This window comes from Nilaparvata lugens, chromosome 8 (genome assembly GCF_014356525.2).
Source record: "Nilaparvata lugens isolate BPH chromosome 8, ASM1435652v1, whole genome shotgun sequence".
NCBI lineage: Eukaryota > Metazoa > Arthropoda > Insecta > Hemiptera > Delphacidae > Nilaparvata > Nilaparvata lugens.
In genome coordinates, this window is record NC_052511.1 from 44,989,294 (window position 1) to 45,009,497 (window position 20,204).

General features: G+C 34.0%; 1 protein-coding gene across 2 annotated transcripts in view; it reads right to left on the bottom strand.

The window, feature by feature from the left end:
• Positions 1 to 2,653: 2,653 nt before the first annotated feature.
• LOC111053496 (serine/threonine-protein kinase 11-interacting protein) overlaps positions 2,654 to 20,204 on the bottom strand; it is a 35,304-nt gene continuing 17,753 nt past the window's right edge. For both annotated transcript variants that reach the window (XM_022340395.2, XM_022340394.2), the window contains 9 exons: positions 18,842 to 18,998; positions 16,884 to 17,029; positions 14,487 to 14,762; positions 13,162 to 13,340; positions 12,409 to 12,506; positions 8,763 to 8,935; positions 7,242 to 7,448; positions 5,556 to 5,704; positions 2,654 to 2,923 (listed from right to left, as the gene is read on the bottom strand). In XM_022340395.2, coding sequence (XP_022196087.2) covers positions 2,753 to 2,923; positions 5,556 to 5,704; positions 7,242 to 7,448; positions 8,763 to 8,935; positions 12,409 to 12,506; positions 13,162 to 13,340; positions 14,487 to 14,762; positions 16,884 to 17,029; positions 18,842 to 18,998 — 1,556 coding nt within the window. In that variant the 3' untranslated portion in view covers positions 2,654 to 2,752. The remainder of the gene's footprint in view (positions 2,924 to 5,555; positions 5,705 to 7,241; positions 7,449 to 8,762; positions 8,936 to 12,408; positions 12,507 to 13,161; positions 13,341 to 14,486; positions 14,763 to 16,883; positions 17,030 to 18,841; positions 18,999 to 20,204) is intronic.

The following is a 20,204-nucleotide window of genomic DNA, read 5'->3' on the forward strand; positions in this document are numbered from 1 at the left end:
ACCACGTTTTCTTAGATAATAAATAATTTACTTAATTTTAATATAAATTCCAACTCGTCCTTACTATTGTATAATGGATTATGGAGTGCTAGTCTATTATCTTTTAATGAAACATAATGTGTTTTATACTTCTCATTGTCAAAGAAATGATGATATTCATAGAAAAGGGGATCTAAGGCTCAACTCACACTACCTCGACTCAAATCGTACGACTCCAGTCGAGGATACTCCAGTCTCTCTACCTTACGACTTTTTTGCTCATTGTCACTACTCAACTTCAGTCTCATGCTAATCCATTTCTAACCTTACTTTATTAAAAATATAAGATCCAATTCGTCACTACTTCGCATGTAACAAATTTTATAATAATTATTATGAATAATATATTGTCTCATCTAGTTCTTATTATTGTCTTCTCTAAAATGATAAAACATCACTTTCATTAAAAATGCACGGTACTACCACGGAATAAACATACCGTAGTAGTGCAAACATATAGTAGTGCTTCTCTACTCTGTGGTACTACGCAACTCAAGTCGAGGCTCGACCAATATGTCGAGTTGACGCTCGACTCAATCTCACAGTCATGAGGTCGCGTAGACTAGAATCGACTGGTCTGAGTGTCACCATTTGAAAGCACATGCTGCCTCGAGAAGAGACTAGAGTCGCAGTCACTTGAATCGCGTAAGTGTGATTTGAGCCAAAGTGTTTCATTTACAAGATATTGAGTAGCCCTCATAAAAAATTAGATGCCATTCATGAAAAAATTGTTATCGTATAAACATTACAGTACAAATGTTCTACTGATGAAACTTAATATTGGCATGAGACGGTCTACAAAATAGTACCACAGATCTAAACCTTAGTCTATGATTTACCTACTGTAAATTATTAAATGCAGATCCAAAAAACTTGCTATCAGCTACCCTGAAGACTTCTGAAAATATTGACTACAGGAATAATATCAAGAAGGAAATTTGATAAAATTTGAAGGAAATATTTGCCGAGCGGGGATCGAACCTGGCACCTCCTGATTGCTGGTCAAACATGTTCCCAACTATGAATAGCAGGGCTCATTTCATACAAGCCAAAGTGGTCAGATGACGGGACATTATTTGGATTTTTCTTGAATAATTATATGTCCTCATTATTTTGTAATGTTATAGATCCATATACTGTATCTATTTTTGAATAGTTTCTACTGTTGGCTATACTGGGATGTGGGATCAACCTTATCCCTTAATAATGCTGAGCTGATTTCAGAAAAAATTGATCCTAACTGCTTTAAGCCTTTTAACTGGTAAGCATCTCATGTATAATGGATCCAACGTTGTTCTTAAAAATGTTTTCACATTAATGAAACAAGAACAATCTATATAAGTCAATAATTTATTATCATATCAATTATTGTTGTTATGAATACCTGTTTCAAATCTCATCATACATAATGATCGATTACAGAATACATATAGGCCCTATATCAATGCTTCTATTATTTACAGCGAAATAAATGTTGTCTTATGTGTGAGAGAACGAATAATGAATTTTATAGAAATGAAACTATATTTTATTTGCAGTTTTTATAAAAATGTAGGTGGAGGAAAAATCTTGTGTGTATCACGAGTGAAAAATGTTTTTTCTCCGTCAGGAAAATACAGTACTTTTCACTCTAGATATACAAATAACTATAAAACTTCCTCCACATACAATGTAAATGACTGGTATGGTCTCGGTTTAAACATCGTTGAGAAAGAATTTGTCTTAGAAAACAGTGCACATGAATATTCTTTTATTGTATTTACTAGCTGGATTATAATATCATTATAATTTCAGTTTTATTGTATTTTTTGTATCCCATGTATTGTTAGGAATAGGAAGGAATTTCAGAAGCGATAATGGTTAGGGACTATAAACTTGAAACACCTTGTACTTCCAACAATTAACTGTAGGTAACTAAAAACTTCCTCCATCTTTTTAAATGAGGTGAACTAGAAAATGGATGAACATAAAATATTTATGGAGAATTAATAGTTTTGGATTTCAACAAATCAATCAATAAAATAACATAATTTCGGATTTGCTTATTTTGTTTAAAGGATTTCTTTGAACGAGGAAGAAAAATGCATGCTTTTCCAGTGTCTTGAAAGTTGTAGGAACAATCTTCTAGGAAACTCGGCAAGGTATATAGTCGCTGTACGCTGTACCAATCAATTTTACAGTAGTTATTCATCCAATTTACTTGTTATTCATTCATTAATATAAGGATATTTTTTAAGTATATCAACAGAGTCATAGTTATAGAATTATCATTGGGATCAATTTTCTTGTTATGTAGTAGTAAGTTGTTACAGCAGAAACATAATGGTTTGGGTAGCATTATAGATGAATATTAAGATATTTGTTATCAGTCTCTCTGATCAAGCATTACATAATATAACTTACAATACTGATAAATTTGGCCCGGTTGCACAAAAGCCGGTTAAATTTCAACCGTGATTAATTTCACGAGAAGGCATTTTTGATAAGACGGCTCCTCTGATTGGTTATCGTTGAATTAATCACGATTAGAATTTAACCGGCTTTTGTGCAACCGACAGAATATTAAACCTTGTTCTACGATCAACCGGGGTTGCTTCTCTAAAAAAAAAAACAATTTACAAGAATAAAGCATATTTATTTACAAACAACTTATCGAGTTCAACAGAATAAAATTATTGCCATATAGTTTCTCCTTTAATATCTGGTATCGGTTCTATCCATTGGTTATTTGCAAGGGAACTGAGAACAACGTTTCCCACGGACTTTTTATTGCCTCTAAGATATTGCTGACGGCTTCGGTGGTCAGATAGGAGAGTTTCCAAACTTCTTCAACACCTTCATTCTCGTCCAAGAAATGTAGCTCCAGAGAAGTGCCAGATTTCTCCTGCGAAAAATGTCAATAAGTTACATCTAGGTTCAATTTATTAGATCGTTAACATAGTTTATTTTAAATAAACTTCAAAGGAAACCAGAAAGTTTGTAAATTTAGTTCGATAAATGGTTTGAAATGCCATCACAAAGGAGTTGTTTGTGTGTGGTCACTCTTGATATGTAGGCCTAGCTGTGTAGAAAGTGTGTAAGAGAGATTCAGTTTTTATAGAGGAAATTATAATGTTGTACGTTAGGCTACCAATATTAAACAAAGTCACTTCAAATTACACACAAGGGATGTATGTGTGTTATTTACTGTTAGTAATTTACCATACTGTTGGTGAGTTAAGTTGATGATTAAGAGTGAAGCAATATTACGGGAAAAGTGAAATCTTGAACTAGAAGGCTATCAATCCCAAGGTTCTCAATGCTGTAAAAAGTTGAATTGATGCCATTTCCAGAAGTAGGATACTGGACACACAAAGAAAAAGTGACTTATAGAATCAGTTCAAACATTTCAAGCTCTCTGATCATCTATTGACAACTATAACTAATACCATGTGATTGGAATTTTCTTCAGATAGTAGCAATGCATAGAAAGATAGAAACTTTAATAATATGTGATCGGTTTTTGAGATATGATCTATGATTATTCCTGTAGCAGCTTGACAAATATAATGGAACTACAGTAACCTATATGTTTTGTTTTTTCCTATAGTAGACCTATAAGCTTTTCCAGAAGTAAAAACAATCCAAACAAAGTTGATCAAATTCTTCAGTCGAGATCATTTTAGTGATCCGTGTGGCCTAGTGAATGGGGTGCTTGCGTAGCAGCCCAGAGATTCCGGGTTCAAACCAGCTCATAACCAAATTTTTTTGACCAGGTCACTCCCGTGTGGATGGGCACGTTAAACTGTCGGTCCCGGTTGAGTATGACAGTCCTAAGGCTCATTGATGGCTTACATTATATATTCAGGCCAGATGGAACCTTCCCAGGGACTTTCCACCATTAAAAGCCAGACGAATTTACTTTTACTTATTTAGTTCTAACAAGTTCTATTCTTCTAGCTAGAGTATATTCGATTATTTTTTAAAAGTCGTATTTCGTAAATAATATGTATCAAACGAAACTCCAAATTGAATGCTATCATCCACCCCGAAGACTTCTGCCACTGCAAATATTGACAACAGGGTGAACAGCTAGAAGGAAATTTGTTTTAATAATGGTGCTTCTAAAATTCAATATAGCTCCAACATTAGACATTTGAATTACGGTGTGCCTCAAGGGACAATACTGGGCCCGCTGTTATTTATCTGTTACATCAAGGGGTTGCCTAGAGTTTTCCAAGAGCAAGCTACTTTGTGTCTCTATGCAGATGACGCTAATGTCATCTTCTCAGGTAATACATTGCAAAGTGTAGAAGAGACATCCGCAACTGACCTTTCTCTTATGAATAAATTTCTCAATGACAGGAACCTTATTCTAAATGGGGGGGGGGAAGTCAGTCGTAATTTCATTTTCGACGAATCAGAGAAAAAATGAAATTTGCCCAAATGTCTTTATTGATAATGAAATGTTGGAATTAGTGACCGGTACACAATTCCTGGGTTTAGAAATCGACAGTAATTTATCCTGGAATAATCATGTTTGTCAGGTAGTCAAAAAAATCTCCCCTGGGCTGTATGCTTTAAGACAAATGTCGAATAAATGCAGTCTTTCAACTATGAAAACGCTCTATCACTCACTAATACACTCCCATCTGGCCTATGGTCTATGCATTTACGGAACCACGACCAAGAGCAATCTTGATAGAATTCTCATTCAACAGAAAAAAACACTAAGAATAATGATGAATCTAAAAAGAATGAACTCTGTAAAACTGGTTTTCGCAGCTTGGCATTCTTACAGTTTACAGGCAATACGTATTTGATGTTATCATGTAAGTTAGGAATTACCCTGTAGAAGAACTACGGAATGAGACTCATGGCTTCAATACTAGATTTGGGAGGATAACGGAAAGACACAGGTTAGAATTTTTCAAGAAAAAGACGAACTACATAGGAAGGAAATACTTCACAATGCTGCCTTTGGAATTACAGGCAATAGAGAACATAAAAAATTAAGTATAAAACTCAAGGAGTTTTTAATGTCATTGTATCTGTACTCCCTGCAGTAGTTTGCAGATCGCACTGTGGGTTTGTGATTGTTGTTTAATCGATTTTTGTTATTTACATAGGAGATTTTAAGACTGTTACTACTTTTTACTGATTCTATTACTTTTTATGTTTATGTTTGTATATTGACGCTGTTCCTTATGTACCTGTACATGTTTATGAATGAAGATTTTTTCAATTCAATTCAAATATTCATCCTGCTGTCAGGATATATTTGCAGTAGCAAATTGCAGTATCTATTTAAAATTTAAATTTAATATTTGCAGCATCTTCGAGGAGGTTGACAGCATTTGATTTAAATATACGTTCAATAATTATTATTTATTCATTAGCGTCTGAACAAAAGCAATGTCTCATTTATTTCCATCTTTAGTCTAAAATTTCGATTTGAAATTGGACAGATCATTCAATCCTTCTCTGCTACAAAGCTCCATAAATTAACTAAAAACGATGAACTTAATACAACTTACAACATCAACCAGGTTGCTCATGAGTTGCGTCCTATGCAACGTGGGCTGAACATCGGTGGAAGCCAGCATCCAGCTCACCTCTGGCTCCAGCAGGAAAATATTCGAAGCCGTCACTCCAAACGAAGCCAACGATATTGTTTCAGTCGGCGCTGCAAACGAATTCAAACTTTATACAACTAATACTGAAACTTACTGTGGAATATCTCAGTGACTAATATCTAATTCGAGATTGAAAGACACATGATCTTACTTTTTTTGAGGAGGGGGGGGTCAAAATACTTTACCTATAACATGTAATCGGTGTTACCAAACTAAACAACACATAACTGAGCATCTCAAAGCGATATTGTTGTCAACGAGTAAATAGGTTCATTTTTTTTATTTTTTATTGCGGATGAGCCCTCATGAGCTTTTTGCTTGCGCTTGGGTAATGGAAAGTGCGTTGGTGAATATTGATGAGATGATCAAACGTTCATGCCATCGGCCGGATTCGAACCCACGAATCAGGCGGTGCCAGTAGTACGAAGTTTGTAACGCTCCTTACCACTAGACCGGCCGGCAAAAACTGCCTTTGAATAATTTCAACAATTTCACTACCTAATAAGATTCTTAATTTTCAATGAAGTTCTATTTTCAACTTTATCTCAGTTATGCATGCAAAATTTCCTTGAGCTAGATAAATAATTATATAGAGATTATATTTTATGTGGAGTTACAGCTTTGAATATATGAATTGTCCATTATTTTGTGTATGGAGATATGGGTTGATGTATACTCAACAATAAATTTCCAATAATTTATCTTACAAATTCGACTTATGATACATGATTTTGAACTGCTTTGAAGAGCCGAGAAGAATAAGCTGTAGTACGAGGAGATCCGATCATTGTGTCAAAAGTTATTACTGTTTGAAACTTTGATCCTTGAGGTGTCCTTATAGGCGACTCTCCACCAAATTGCATCTAAAGGCTGGTTCTCATAGAACATGAACATATATAATTGTGCGAAATCTCAATCAGGAAAATGAAATTGGTAATGAATGGTAATGGTTGAAGGTAATAATTAGGTGTTTTTCAAAATACAGGAGTATTTTTTATATTATTTATTTATTTATACATTGATAAATACAATATCATCCTCAATTATGATTGGGAAAGGAATAACAGGCTTATAGACCCAAAACTGTACCTTTCCCAATTTAGATAGAAATTGTCAAAAAATAGGTTATGTTTAATGTTTAAACATTATTATTTATGTTTATGTTTATGTTTAAACATTATGATTTTTGTCCAATTTTGAGTCCAAAATATACACTAGGAATTTAGAATTATAAACTAGAAATATAAACCAGGAATTTAGAATTTAGAAAAGTTGTAACCAAATTAAATAAGAAAACTTCACTAGATCACCACTGTTAGCAGGTGTACCTGGAAATCTATATGAGATAGAGCGCTCTACCTGGTCTCAGATTGTAGAGCACAAAATTACGCCCAGAGGTATTTTGACTTTAATAATGCTATCTACTATAAAAGGCAGTGGGAATGTGAAACTTGGCACCCCTGTAGTCCTATCAGTTTCACTGACTTTATAACGTGAATCTCACTATAATAGACCACTCTACGACTTTTGCACTGCACTTGATAATAGAATAATAGTCAAGATGTGAGCGAGTGACTGATTAGGTACCTTTATCGCGACTGATTGCGACAGAGACAGGCAGCGACATGTGTCGCACAACTGCGTCCAAGTCGCCCTCGCCCTGCATGGAGGGAGCTGTCAGCAGCTGCTGTTGAATGGCCAGCGCCATCTTGCCGTTGCTGTCCTCCCATGAGCCGCCTGCTGACCTCTCACTGCTGTCGATCACGCACTGCTCCGGTAAACATGGCCGAGCGTCTACAACAAATACAACACTTGAATTATTCAATTTAAACAACAAAAAGGTTAACATAATTATGATATGATTGCAAATTAGTTATATTATGATGAAAAGAATTGGCTTATACATGTATGGCATAGGAAATACACAAATAACACATTATCACGTCTGAACTACTAAACTGATTAACTTGAAATTTTTGCATGAAGATTCTTAATTCACCGACGATGGTTATAGGCCTATTTTCATTTTTGTTAATTATAATTTTGATCATTGAAACAAATCTATTCAATTTGCTATGCAAAGTTTACGTAAGATAAAACCCCAAACAAATCGTTTTTCTATTGTAAATTATTGCAGTTGGTAATACCATAGCCACCTCTCATACAAGGCCCCGGCCTACGATATTGCAACGTCGCAGCGTAGGCCTAGAATAACTGTTGTGATTGGTGAAGAAGATTTTGAAAAATACCAGCTGATCTTTTTCACTAATCATGTATTAGATTCTAGGCCTACACTGCGACGTTGCAATATCGTAGGCCGGGGTCTTGTATTAGAGGTGGCTATGGTAATACTTTCAATATCAGCATGGAACTACAAAACTAAAGTCAATCTATTTGTGATTTAAACAGAATTTTGTGGAGCTCGGGTTATCTGCTAGTTTTCAAATAATTTATCATTTAAGAGTGTTTTAATTCAGTTTAGTAATCATAGGAAGTCAATAAATAAAAGTTCACTATTCTGTGAGTATGTTTAATTTACTGAAATGGAATCCAACAGAAATAAACGAGATTGACATGAAAATAAACCTCCATATCAGTTGGTTTGCTAACTAATAAATGCATTTCATTTGAAAAAAGCAAAGATGAATTAATCTTCTGTATAATTGTGCAAATTATTCACTTCGCTAACATTGTTGAATTGTTAGTAGGCCTAATACCGGTTGGTACTGTCATGTTCAATATTGAATGACATCGATAGGACTACTGTCATGTTCAAAATAGGATGACATCGGTACTGTCATTCTTAAATCATCTTATTGGCTAATTCACTATAACGCAATTTTCCCAAGTTTTCTATTGCTGATTAATATATCTCTTTCGAAAAGATTTAGTAAAAATACTTCGATAGTAAAACGCGGTTTTGATCAAAGATATTGTTATAACAATTCCACGCATTCCTGTACAATCATTGTATGTCCTCATCAAAGAGATTAATTCATTCATGATATTTATTGCCATCACGAGATAAGAGAATCCGTAGAAAATACTCTGCCGTATTTTTACAATCTCTAGAATTTGTTCTATTGAAAAATAATGTAATTCACTCACCATTGACAGCTTTGAGAAACGATTTTGTCCTGGACACATCGTGTGTTAGAAGAAGATACCAGCTATCCTGGAACGTTACCGATGCACCTTGAAACCAGGGAAGTGACTGTACTTTGCTCAATTTCGAATTGCTAAACGTGCATTCTTTTTGCAAGAATTCACTAGCATCATCCCTGTTGAATTGAAAGCCAAAAGATTAAATTAAATCTAAATTTTTCAAATTTTGTTTTTAGTTTTGCTATTCACTTATAATATTGGCTATCGACAACAATTGTAAGACAAAAGGCCGGTTTCCGAGCTTGGGATTTGGCTAAGTTCTAGACTTTAAACAGCTGGAGTCAGAAAATTGGCTTTCCAAAACGGGGCGTAGTCGTAGTCAATGGGCCATATGAATAAAACCAAAGCATATGCTCATGACCATGAGCATGGAGCATAAGGTTTTGCTCATGAGCATTAGGTAGAAGCATAAGCATTTGCTCATTTTTATATGAATAAGCTTTACCTTATACTCTTACCTTATGCTCCTGAACTCTGGAGCAAATGCTCACGTATTTTAAAGACTTTTCATCAGCTGATTCGCCTTTGTGGCCTTACTTTGTTTTTATAGCTCACGTAAGCGCTAAATATGCAAGTAGGAGACACCGCTTGTGTTTGCGTCGTCTGCTCTGTTTTCTATTTACTAGTAGTTCTGTGAACAGTAGACCTCACGCAGTATTCTCATCCACAAGTACCTGATTGAAACTATAGACCTTATGGAAATTGTGCCAAAATTTATTTATTTATTTTTTCGAAATTATAACTTTTCCAAGATAAAATTTTATTAGAGTGCTGGATTAACGTTGTGATTTTCTTACGGTATCGGAGTAGTTTCATGATGTCATTCCGCACATTACGTAATTAAATTCTGATATTTCCTCTATTGTTTTCCAACGTTTTTCTAGAGTACTTAGAATTGTTGTAAACGCAAAATCATCATAAAAAATCAGTTGAACGTCCATTCTATTGCTGAGTCTTCTACTTTGATCGAGGGAATTTTCCTGTATTCTGTCTTTGTTAGTTGTATTCCTTTCTCGTTCTATTGAGGGAAATTATTGTCGTCCCCACCACGTCCTTTGTAATTTGGTATTTTTTAATGCATAATATTACCAGCCCTGATACCTTTTTTGATCCTGATTTGGTCGACTTGGAGACCTGAACGAGAGACCGCTTTTATCTTCTGTAGAGTACAGACATGTTTTCTGAGCTTAATTATTTATTGACCTGATTCAATAATGTCTTTTCCAGACAGTTTTTTATTCTCTCTCGGAGACTAAAATTATATTATTGGGAATCATTTATCCCATCAGTTTTGAAATCGCTAATCCTTTTATTAAATTATTAATGGCATAGTTAATTTCCATTCAGAGCGGTTGACTGCTGCACTTTATTATTATTGTAGGCTATGGATTAGTGACAGTCGAAAACCCATTTAAGGGTGAGTAATGAATATTTTATAGTATTGTTGTATTGTCTTTATTTTGATGTATCAGGTAACAACCCCTGATTTAACAATTATTCAATTAATTTAATTTTTCACTCAATTTTGTAGTCTTACATCTGAGATGTATGACCATATCCTAATGTACAAGAAAGCTATACTAAATGGAGTATATTCCTATTTTTTTATTGATACAGTCATTTATATCTCTGGAATTTTGTAATTGTGAGTAAAGTTTGGAATACTCACTGGTTGTACATCAACTGTAACTCTGTAACTGTTCATCATTCTTTTAACTAGTAATTTCTTTTCATAATCCCATTCATTATAGATTTCAAATTCTACAATTAATTCCTCTAATTTTAATATTCATGTAATTTGTATGTATTGTATTCATTAGATGATTTCTTGAGAAATCATTCATTAATTACAATATTTAGTATGTTATTTATTCTAGCATTACTAAGTAGTTGTGACTTGTGTTGCAGGTTTTTTTGTGTGTGTGTGTGTATTCTTGTATACTCATTCGAGGATCGTGCTGTAAATATGCCTTGCTGTCGAACGAGGGCTTACGAATTCGCCGACCGAGATGGCCGGTGATATCGGACATCTGACCTTGCCGTGCGGGGCTGAAAGACGATCTTCGATCTGACGCCACTAGCCCGATGCCTGGAGGCCATAACCCTTCATCCTCATCCATCACCCTTTGGACACCGGACTCGAGGACGACAGATCTTAGATAAGTACTTGATACCCCCACTACAATATTAGATGTGCCCCGTAAATTTGGTCTCTTAAAGACATATTGTATTTGGTCTCTTAAAGACATGTGTATTCGGTCTCTTAAAGACAGATTGATTATTAGATTATCCATGTAAAGATGCATTTTGTAATATTCTCTATATTATTCTCATTATTATAAGAGCAGTCAGTAAACCGCATATCTATGTTTTTTAATTCCAAGACCCTCAAACCACTAGAATTAGGATCACATTATTGATCAGATAAAAATCCGCAGATCTCAGGGTCTAGCACAATTTCAACAACTAAGCCTTCTCCGACAAAATCATTTGTCACCAGGAGATCGGCTTAAAATACAGCAATAGACTGGCTTCTCCACACATCTGTGTAATCACTTGTCAGCTGATTTATGATGAATAATTCTATAGTCTGATTTTTACTCGAATATTGGCGTATGAAGGAGGCTCCTTTTCTTTTTATATTATCCTTGAAATGCAAAATTTCCAAAAACCTTGTATATAGAATTTGTGTTTATAATTTTGAAATAATAGCGTGAAAAAATGTCATCTCTATAACAATCTTCAGCTTATTCTTATAATATCAATAGCCTTCTTATAATCGTCCACACTCTCATCTTCTTAAATGCCTATTTCCTATTTTTTGGTGTCTATCTTTATATCAGATAGCTATCTTTTGTATTTATTCTTTTGTAGGAATAATGGTAATTTTATATCATTGTTGAATCTAAAAAGAGTTTTATACTTCTCAACTATTGGTTGTGATTGTATCTGGTATAGTTTCCTCTTCCTCATACAAATTAGTTGAGCCATTTTACTATGAGCAAAAGGTGAAAAGCTGCTCTAGACTAGACTCACCTTTTTTGAAGCATTTGCTTTAAAAGTTGAGCAAATGCTCTAGTTTATTCATACAATTTTGAGTATAAGCTTTTACTTTTGAGCAAATGCTCAAACTATTTTTTTGATGAGCATGAGCTAAAGGTTTAGCTCACGTTTATTCATAGAGAATGAAGCAAATGCTCCATATTTTAGAAGTATAAGCAAATGCTCAACTTTATTCATATGGCCCATTGTCATAGTCACTTTTGAATCAAATTTCGCAAAACTAAAAAATTGAACACAAAATAAAATAAAGAGAAAAATATTGTTAAGTTTCAGCTATTTTGAATTATTTAGGAATGTTTAATTTCGTCAAGGAAAAACGTTGCCAATTATAGAGATGAGAAAATAAAAACTACAACTACTGTAATAAAAACTGCGACTACGCCACGTTTTGGAAAGCCAATTTTCTGACTCAAGCTGTTTAAAGTCTAGAACTTAGCTAAATCCCGAGCTCGGAAACCGGCCCTAAATATGATTCAGTCTAAAGGAAAACTAGATATTAAATATTAATGCAAGGATTATTACTTACCCAGCCTCTTTGCCAACAACCTTCAGGATGAAACAATTGCAATTTGATAGCACGAAACAACCCGGATACCTTTGTCCCTTTTCATCACAAATAGTCACCTACAAATGTAAAAACAAATAAAAGTATACTTCAGAAATACATTACGGAAAATAGCCAACAATATCACTAGATTCACAAAAAGTATATTGTATTGCTTTTATTTCCTCTCAAAGTGGAAACCACATTATTTATATGAATCTTTTATTGCAAACGTACGATATGAACCAAATCTACTTTATTCATAATCACTAATAATCAATAGCAGTAAGGACAGCTACTACTCGCTATAGTGAGGTCCACGTTATAATGACAGCATTTGATCAACTTTGGTGTTGCTATCCTTGTCTATTATTCGACAAAGCAGGTAGTACTATCCTTTTCTTGCTCCACAACGATGCCATATCTGTTTTTGACAATGTAGAAAGATAATTAATCAAGGCAGAGAATCGGCAACGCTGTTCTCCCATCTCAATCCACTGTCATTATAACGTGGATCTCACTATAGTATAATTCACAATACACAGAAATATTACACAGATAAAATTATAAGAATTTAAAGTAAAAAAGTTGTTAAAAGTTGAGTAATGTGTTTCAAATGAAACTATTCTCGCAGTAAATCGAGATTATAATCAGTAGGTAAATAATAGAATAAATGAAACTTAGAAGTTGTGTTTTAATAACTAAAATATATGCATTAGCTAGAGAATTTCTTACCCTGATTAAAAGTAGAAGGTCCTCATTCTCTTCTTTGAAAAGGCTTTGATACATGAAAAATTTGATACGATGGTCGACATTGGTTAGACAATCGTAGGAGTATTGCACTGTGTCGTCAGTCGGAGCTGCATCCAACTGCTTTGGTTCTTCCAACTTGGAGCTGACATTTTGCAGTAAATCTGAAAAACAACGAAAATCCATCTTAGTAACTTTCCTACTAGCTAACAATATTCTTATAATATAGTAAATACTATTCTAAATTCTAGATTAAAGTTCTCCAATTTCAATTGAAATCGGTAAGAAAGTAAATTCGTATGGCTTTTGTTGGTGGGGAGTCCCTTGCGGGAAGGTCCCACCTCACCTGAATATATAATTGAAATCGGGATTCTCAACTGTTTCTCAAGCACAAAATTGAGACTATGCTTAGTAAAGTATACTGGAAACCTCACTACTTGAAAATACCACGACAGTTTTCAAATGAGTAGATTTTATATTTATAATTCAGTTTTAGCAATATTACTTGTGATGAATTGAATAGAAATTAAGACTATTAAATAACTTGATTTTACAAACATCAACTATTAGTACTGTATTGAACTATTTCAAGTTCTATTTCGAAATCGATGGTTCAACAGCGTGGAATTTGAAGCGTTGGCTGCTACCAATAAGGTCAGAGTTTTTATTGAAGCTTGCATGCTTATTCGAGACAACTTGAAACCGCCTTGAAATAAAGTCCTCAGTTGGGTTTTCTTCTTCTTTGGTTAACAGCCATTGGGCTGATTGGCCTCTATGTCATCTGCCATCCTTTTGAGGTCTCTGTAATTGGCAATTTCAGATCCTTCTTCAATTGTTTTGTTTAAATAATAATTGTTCTATGTACTCCAGTCCATAGGACTTCTTCCAATTGGTTTTAGGAAGACAACAAAAACACTACAGCGATTGTTTAGTGTTGATAACCTAGAGCAGTATTACTGAATATGAAATTATCTGGGTATCTTTTAAATTAGATGAAAAATAATTGCCAAAACTCTTTAGCGGTTCGTTTATATTATTAACAATAACTGTACAAAGTATTCAAGCTATCATAGAATAATAATATTAATAATATTCGTATGGCTTTTATTGGTGGGGAGTTCCTGACGTTCCACCTCGCCTGAATATATCATTTAAGCCGTCAATGGGCCGTGCGACTGTCATACTTCAGCCGGGACCAACAGTCCGGCTGATATCTTTACGATATCATAGCGAAAAGCTATCATAAGATTATGCTATCTTTCCTCTATGATTATACTTATAGTACAATGGGTAACTCTATGTCGGGTTACCTTCCAAAATAGAGGCATAATTGGTGTTTGGAAGACTGTGGAAACTTTTGAGCGGTTCATTGTCATTGGACGGAGGCGGTTGCGGGCAGAGCAGGGGGGCGGTTGAGTCGGGGGCGGCGGCCGTGCTAGGCGAGTTCTCGGCGCTGGTCTCCTCGGTGAGGGTGGGGGCCATCCCCCCTGGCCCCCCGCCACCCCCTACTGACGACTGAGAGGGTAGACGACGCGATAGCGGTGCGTGGTTCTCGTATGTTGTACATATGCTGTCGGTTAGTGAACCTACAAAAAGAAACATTTATACACTCATGAGACACATAAGTATCATAATAATATTAATAACATATTATGTAACATAGCTAATACAACAGAACATAACCTAAAATGAAAAGATCACCTGAAAAACATAGTATAGCAAGAAAAATAGAAAAAGCCTTAAATAATACCCTTTAATATTCCTAAAGAGCTTTATGATGAATAGAGAATACTACTGAATTATTTAGCACTTCTTATTTAGTGGTATCTTCTATCTACTACTAGTAGAAGATACCACTAAATAAGAAGTGCTAAATAATTCAGTAGTATTCTCTATTCATCATAAAGCTCTTTAGGAATATTAAAAGGGTATTATTTAAGGCTTTTTCTATTTTTCTTGCTATACTATGTTTTTCAGGTGATCTTTTCATTTTAGGTTATGTTCTGTTGTATTAGCTATGTTACATAATATGTTATTAATATTATTATGATACTTATGTGTCTCATGAGTGTATAAATGTTTCTTTTTGTAGGTTCACTAACCGACAGCATATGTACAACATACGAGAACCACGCACCGCTATCGCGTCGTCTACCCTCTCAGTCGTCAGTAGGGGTGGCGGGGGGCCGGGGGGGATGGCCCCCACCCTCACCGAGGAGACCAGCGCCGAGAACTCGCCTAGCACGGCCGCCGCCCCCGACTCAACCGCCCCCCTGCTCTGCCCGCAACCGCCTCCGTCCAATGACAATGAACCGCTCAAAAGTTTCCACAGTCTTCCAAACACCAATTATGCCTCTATTTTGGAAGGTAACCCGACATAGAGTTACCCATTGTACTATAAGTATAATCATAGAGGAAAGATAGCATAATCTTATGATAGCTTTTCGCTATGATATCGTAAAGATATCAGCCGGACTGTTGGTCCCGGCTGAAGTATGACAGTCGCACGGCCCATTGACGGCTTAAATGATATATTCAGGCGAGGTGGAACGTCAGGAACTCCCCACCAATAAAAGCCATACGAATATTATTAATATTATTATTCTATGATAGCTTGAATACTTTGTACAGTTATTGTTAATAATATAAACGAACCGCTAAAGAGTTTTGGCAATTATTTTTCATCTAATTTAAAAGATACCCAGATAATTTCATATTCAGTAATACTGCTCTAGGTTATCAACACTAAACAATCGCTGTAGTGTTTTTGTTGTCTTCCTAAAACCAATTGGAAGAAGTCCTATGGACTGGAGTACATAGAACAAGTGAAGAAGGATCTGAGATTTGCCATTACAGAGACCTCAAAAGGATGGCGGATGACAGAGAAGCTAATCAGCCCAATGGCTGTTAACCAAAGAAGAAGAAAACCCAACTGAGGACTTTATTTCAAGGCGGCTTCAAGTTGTCTCGAATAAGCATGCAAGCTTCAATAAAAATTCTGACCTTATTGGTAGCAGCCAACGCTTCAAATTCCACGCTGTTGAACCATCGATTTCGAAATAGAACTTGAAATAGTTCAATACAGTACTAATAGTTGATGTTTGTAAAATCAAGTTATTTAATAGTCTTAATTTCTATTCAATTCATCACAAGTAATATTGCTAAAACTGAATTATAAATATAAAATATACTCATTTGAAAACTGTCGTGGTATTTTCAAGTAGTGAGGTTTCCAGTATACTTTACTAAGCATAGTCTCAATTTTGTGCTTGAGAAACAGTTGAGAATCCCGATTTCAATTATATATTCAGGTGAGGTGGGACCTTCCCGCAAGGGACTCCCCACCAACAAAATCCATGCGATTTAGAGGATAGATTCTTCATGGTATTGTTGATCTAGTAAAACAAAATTTTCTGAAAATATCAATTTCTGAGAAAGTTATTCAATTTACTATAAATAACTCTACTAAAAGTTATCTTTGGTCATTTTTAGTAAATTGAATAACTTTCTCAAAAATTCATATTTTAAGAAAATTTTTGTTTTACTAGATCAACAATACCATGAAGAATCTATTCTCCAAATAGAAAACTTTTTCATTTTGATAGCTTGATGATACACAAATCGAAAAACTTTGAAAAATATCACCAGTAGAAAGTTTATTTTTAGCCTTTGCACAGCCTCAATAGAAGTGAGTAGAAGTTTATTACCTGACGAGCTGCTTTCAGTGAGACCTGTGCCGACATTTTGCACCTCTGGAACGGTGACCAATTGCGGCACAGCGGCGATTGCCTGTCTCTCTTCACTCGATCGTTTCCTTATCGGCGTCGTCGATGCTCCGCCAATCGCATTCAACCTGACAAACAAATAAATCCGCTTGAATAATACGTTCTACACGGATAATATTACGTTAAAAAACTGAATGGATATTGAATATAAATTGAAATTGCAAGCTAAAAATAACAAACCATTTGAAATTTCTCCAACAAATCATATGAAATGTCAAATGTAATCATATGAAATATATTTGCTCAGAATGAGCAATAAATTCAAGAAAGGTAGTGGACTATAACACACTATAGATGAAATACACGAATTTCAAGGACTTGATTTTTGGCACTGTCAATATAGAAGGAAATCTTGAAAGCTGACAGTAAGCTGCATGAATAAGAACAAATATATAATGAATCATCGAAATTCTGGTAATTCAATTCAATTCTTTACTGCCTTAATTTAACAAAGTAACAAATCAAAGGTTAATAAATCAAACACTTATCACAAGAAAATAAAATAAAATTAACTACCCAGAACTAAAAAACTAAAAATTGTTTCAGGCATCACCAGCAAAAGAAAAGTATTTGACCGCTGGTAGCAGTCGCAAAAAAGTCCGATTCAAAATAATACTAAAAATAACACAATACAAAATCAAGTTGATGACAAGAAAAAACTATTTCATATCACTGCAATAAAAAGAGTAATAACAAATTTTGAGAGAAAAAACAAATAAGATTTTCTAATAGGAAAAACTAAAAGAAAACAGAGATCAAATGAAAAATATGATTACCATTCAGGTCTCAGAAATTACAAAAAATAAAATAGAGATTGCTTAAAAAATATAAAATATAGGCTATATATTACAACCATTCAGGTCCCAGGGAAAAGAAATACTTTTCCTTAATCCAAGCCTCTATTCCCTTCAAATCTACTCTTTGATGAATATCAAATGGAATTATATTAATAAATCTAGAGCTCATATACATCAACTGTCTTCTTAACATGCTCAACATAGAATCTTGAACAACATACCTCAGCGAACTGTCTGGTCTCAAGTTGTAAAATGTTCTATCAATCCTACAGAATTCATCTTTATTTTCAACTATATGTTTGAAGAGTCTCTTGAAATAAAGTTGTCTTACTGTCAAAACTTTGAAATCAACAAATAGAGATTCACTTGGATACAGCCTGGATTTATTTTATATTGTTTTTATTATACGCTTTTGAATTATGAATTATGTGGATATCATAGGCCCCACCCCAAACGACTATACCATACTGAATTAACGATTGTACAAAAGCAAAATATATCATTTTAAGGTACTCTAGATTTAAGATTTTATTTATTTTATAGGATTTATAGGAAATAAAAGCAATACTTTTCAAGATAACTGCAGTAGTTGAGAGCTTACACAACTAACCTTACAGAATGTAAGTATACCAAAGTATAGTAAATAAAAGATCCTTTTAATACAGAATAGTCCATAATACTTTACAGAAATGATGTTTCAATCGATTTTGTTACCATGACAAGTTCAGTTGTAATTCAAAAATGCATTCCTTCATTTATTGTACAAAACACTACAATCATAATATAATTATGACCATGGAGGAAAAACTAGGTTGAGCTTGTACCATTTTTCTCCCAAATTTTGATAAAATGTTAATGTTATTTAATATTAGGTTATGAAATAACACATCACTGCAACGCATCGCGACTAACTTTTTCCCACTAAATACAGTACTTTATAGAACTAAATCTAAAATAGCAGAAAAAACGTTATTGAGAAATTTGACTCCAAAGAGATTCAATAGAGATTAGGTTCAAAATTTTTGTGATAAGTAAACCTAACTAAAGACCTCTGAAGTGTATTCCATGGAAATAATACGGTACCTTGCTTGCACTTCGAGTATTTCAATGCTGCTCTGACTTGGGTTGCTTATAACTTCAATGTCACTCGTTCCGTGACTTCCTTCTTTCTCAGCATTTGTACTGCTCGGTCCCCCGGCCGGGGACTCCCTACTGCTGCGGTCCAAAGAAGCTGCTGACCCTAACATACAAATTAATTGAAATTAAGAAAAAAATAATTTTTCAATTACCATACAACTAATAGGGAAAATGATAGATTATTAAGAAAAGAATGATAGATCATTGATAATGGGTAGCAAGTGATCTGTCTTTTTGTGATTGGTAATCTAATTTTATACTATTTTTTATTATTATTTGATTAATCATTTCCTTTCATTTTTGGTTTTACACAGACATTCTTTCTCTCTACATTCTTTCTTCTTTTTTCTCTTTTTATTTCTATCTATCTATTATTATTATTGATTCTATTTTATTTAATGATTATTCTTATAATCAATTATTGACCGAACATAGTGAGGTCTATGTTTTAACTCTGATTTTCTTTTGTTTGTCTGTATGTAACGCGATTACGGCCAAACGCGTTGATAGGATTCTATGAGATTTGGCAGGAATATTCCTTTTTCAACTGCGCGTCGATATATACACAAGGTTTTTTGAAATTTATGCATTTTAAGGATAATATGAAAAGAAAAGGAATTCCTCCATACTCTGATATCACTATAATCTACTCTGAAGATAGGATTAATCAGTCTATTGAATTATTCATAATCAATCAGCTGACAAGTGGATTATTCATTGCATGCATTACACAGATGTCTGGCAGTGTCTATTTCTATAAGGTAGGGTTTCAATATTTTTATGATGCGTGCCTATCAGTATCAATATTCTAACATTTGAAAAACCAATTTAATAGGTGATTGAAAATAACATAAAAATGATAAAATAAACTAAATAATGCTGCAGAAATTATAATATTCTTGATTGAAAGAAATTAATTTTGAAAAAGTGGAGAAATATTTTTATCAGATGGAAAGATTATCACGGAACTGGATAAATTATCATATGGGTTACAAATTCAAACGTTAACTGAGTTTATTAACATTAGTGAGTTTTTGATCTTGGAGAAAACAAATAACAGTTTTTAAGAGTAAATTATGATTTAACTGTGAATTGTGATTCAACTGAATCAACTAGAACAAACTAGTGACATCAGATACTTGTGGATGAGAGAACTGCGTGAGGTCTACTATTCACAGAACTACTAGTTATTGTTAACGATTACTTCAGTGATTATTTGTATTCATTTATATGAATTGTATATTTCTTTCATTTATTTATTTCCTTGTTTTTCAAATTGTATAATGTGTTGAAAATATTGTATTGTGTG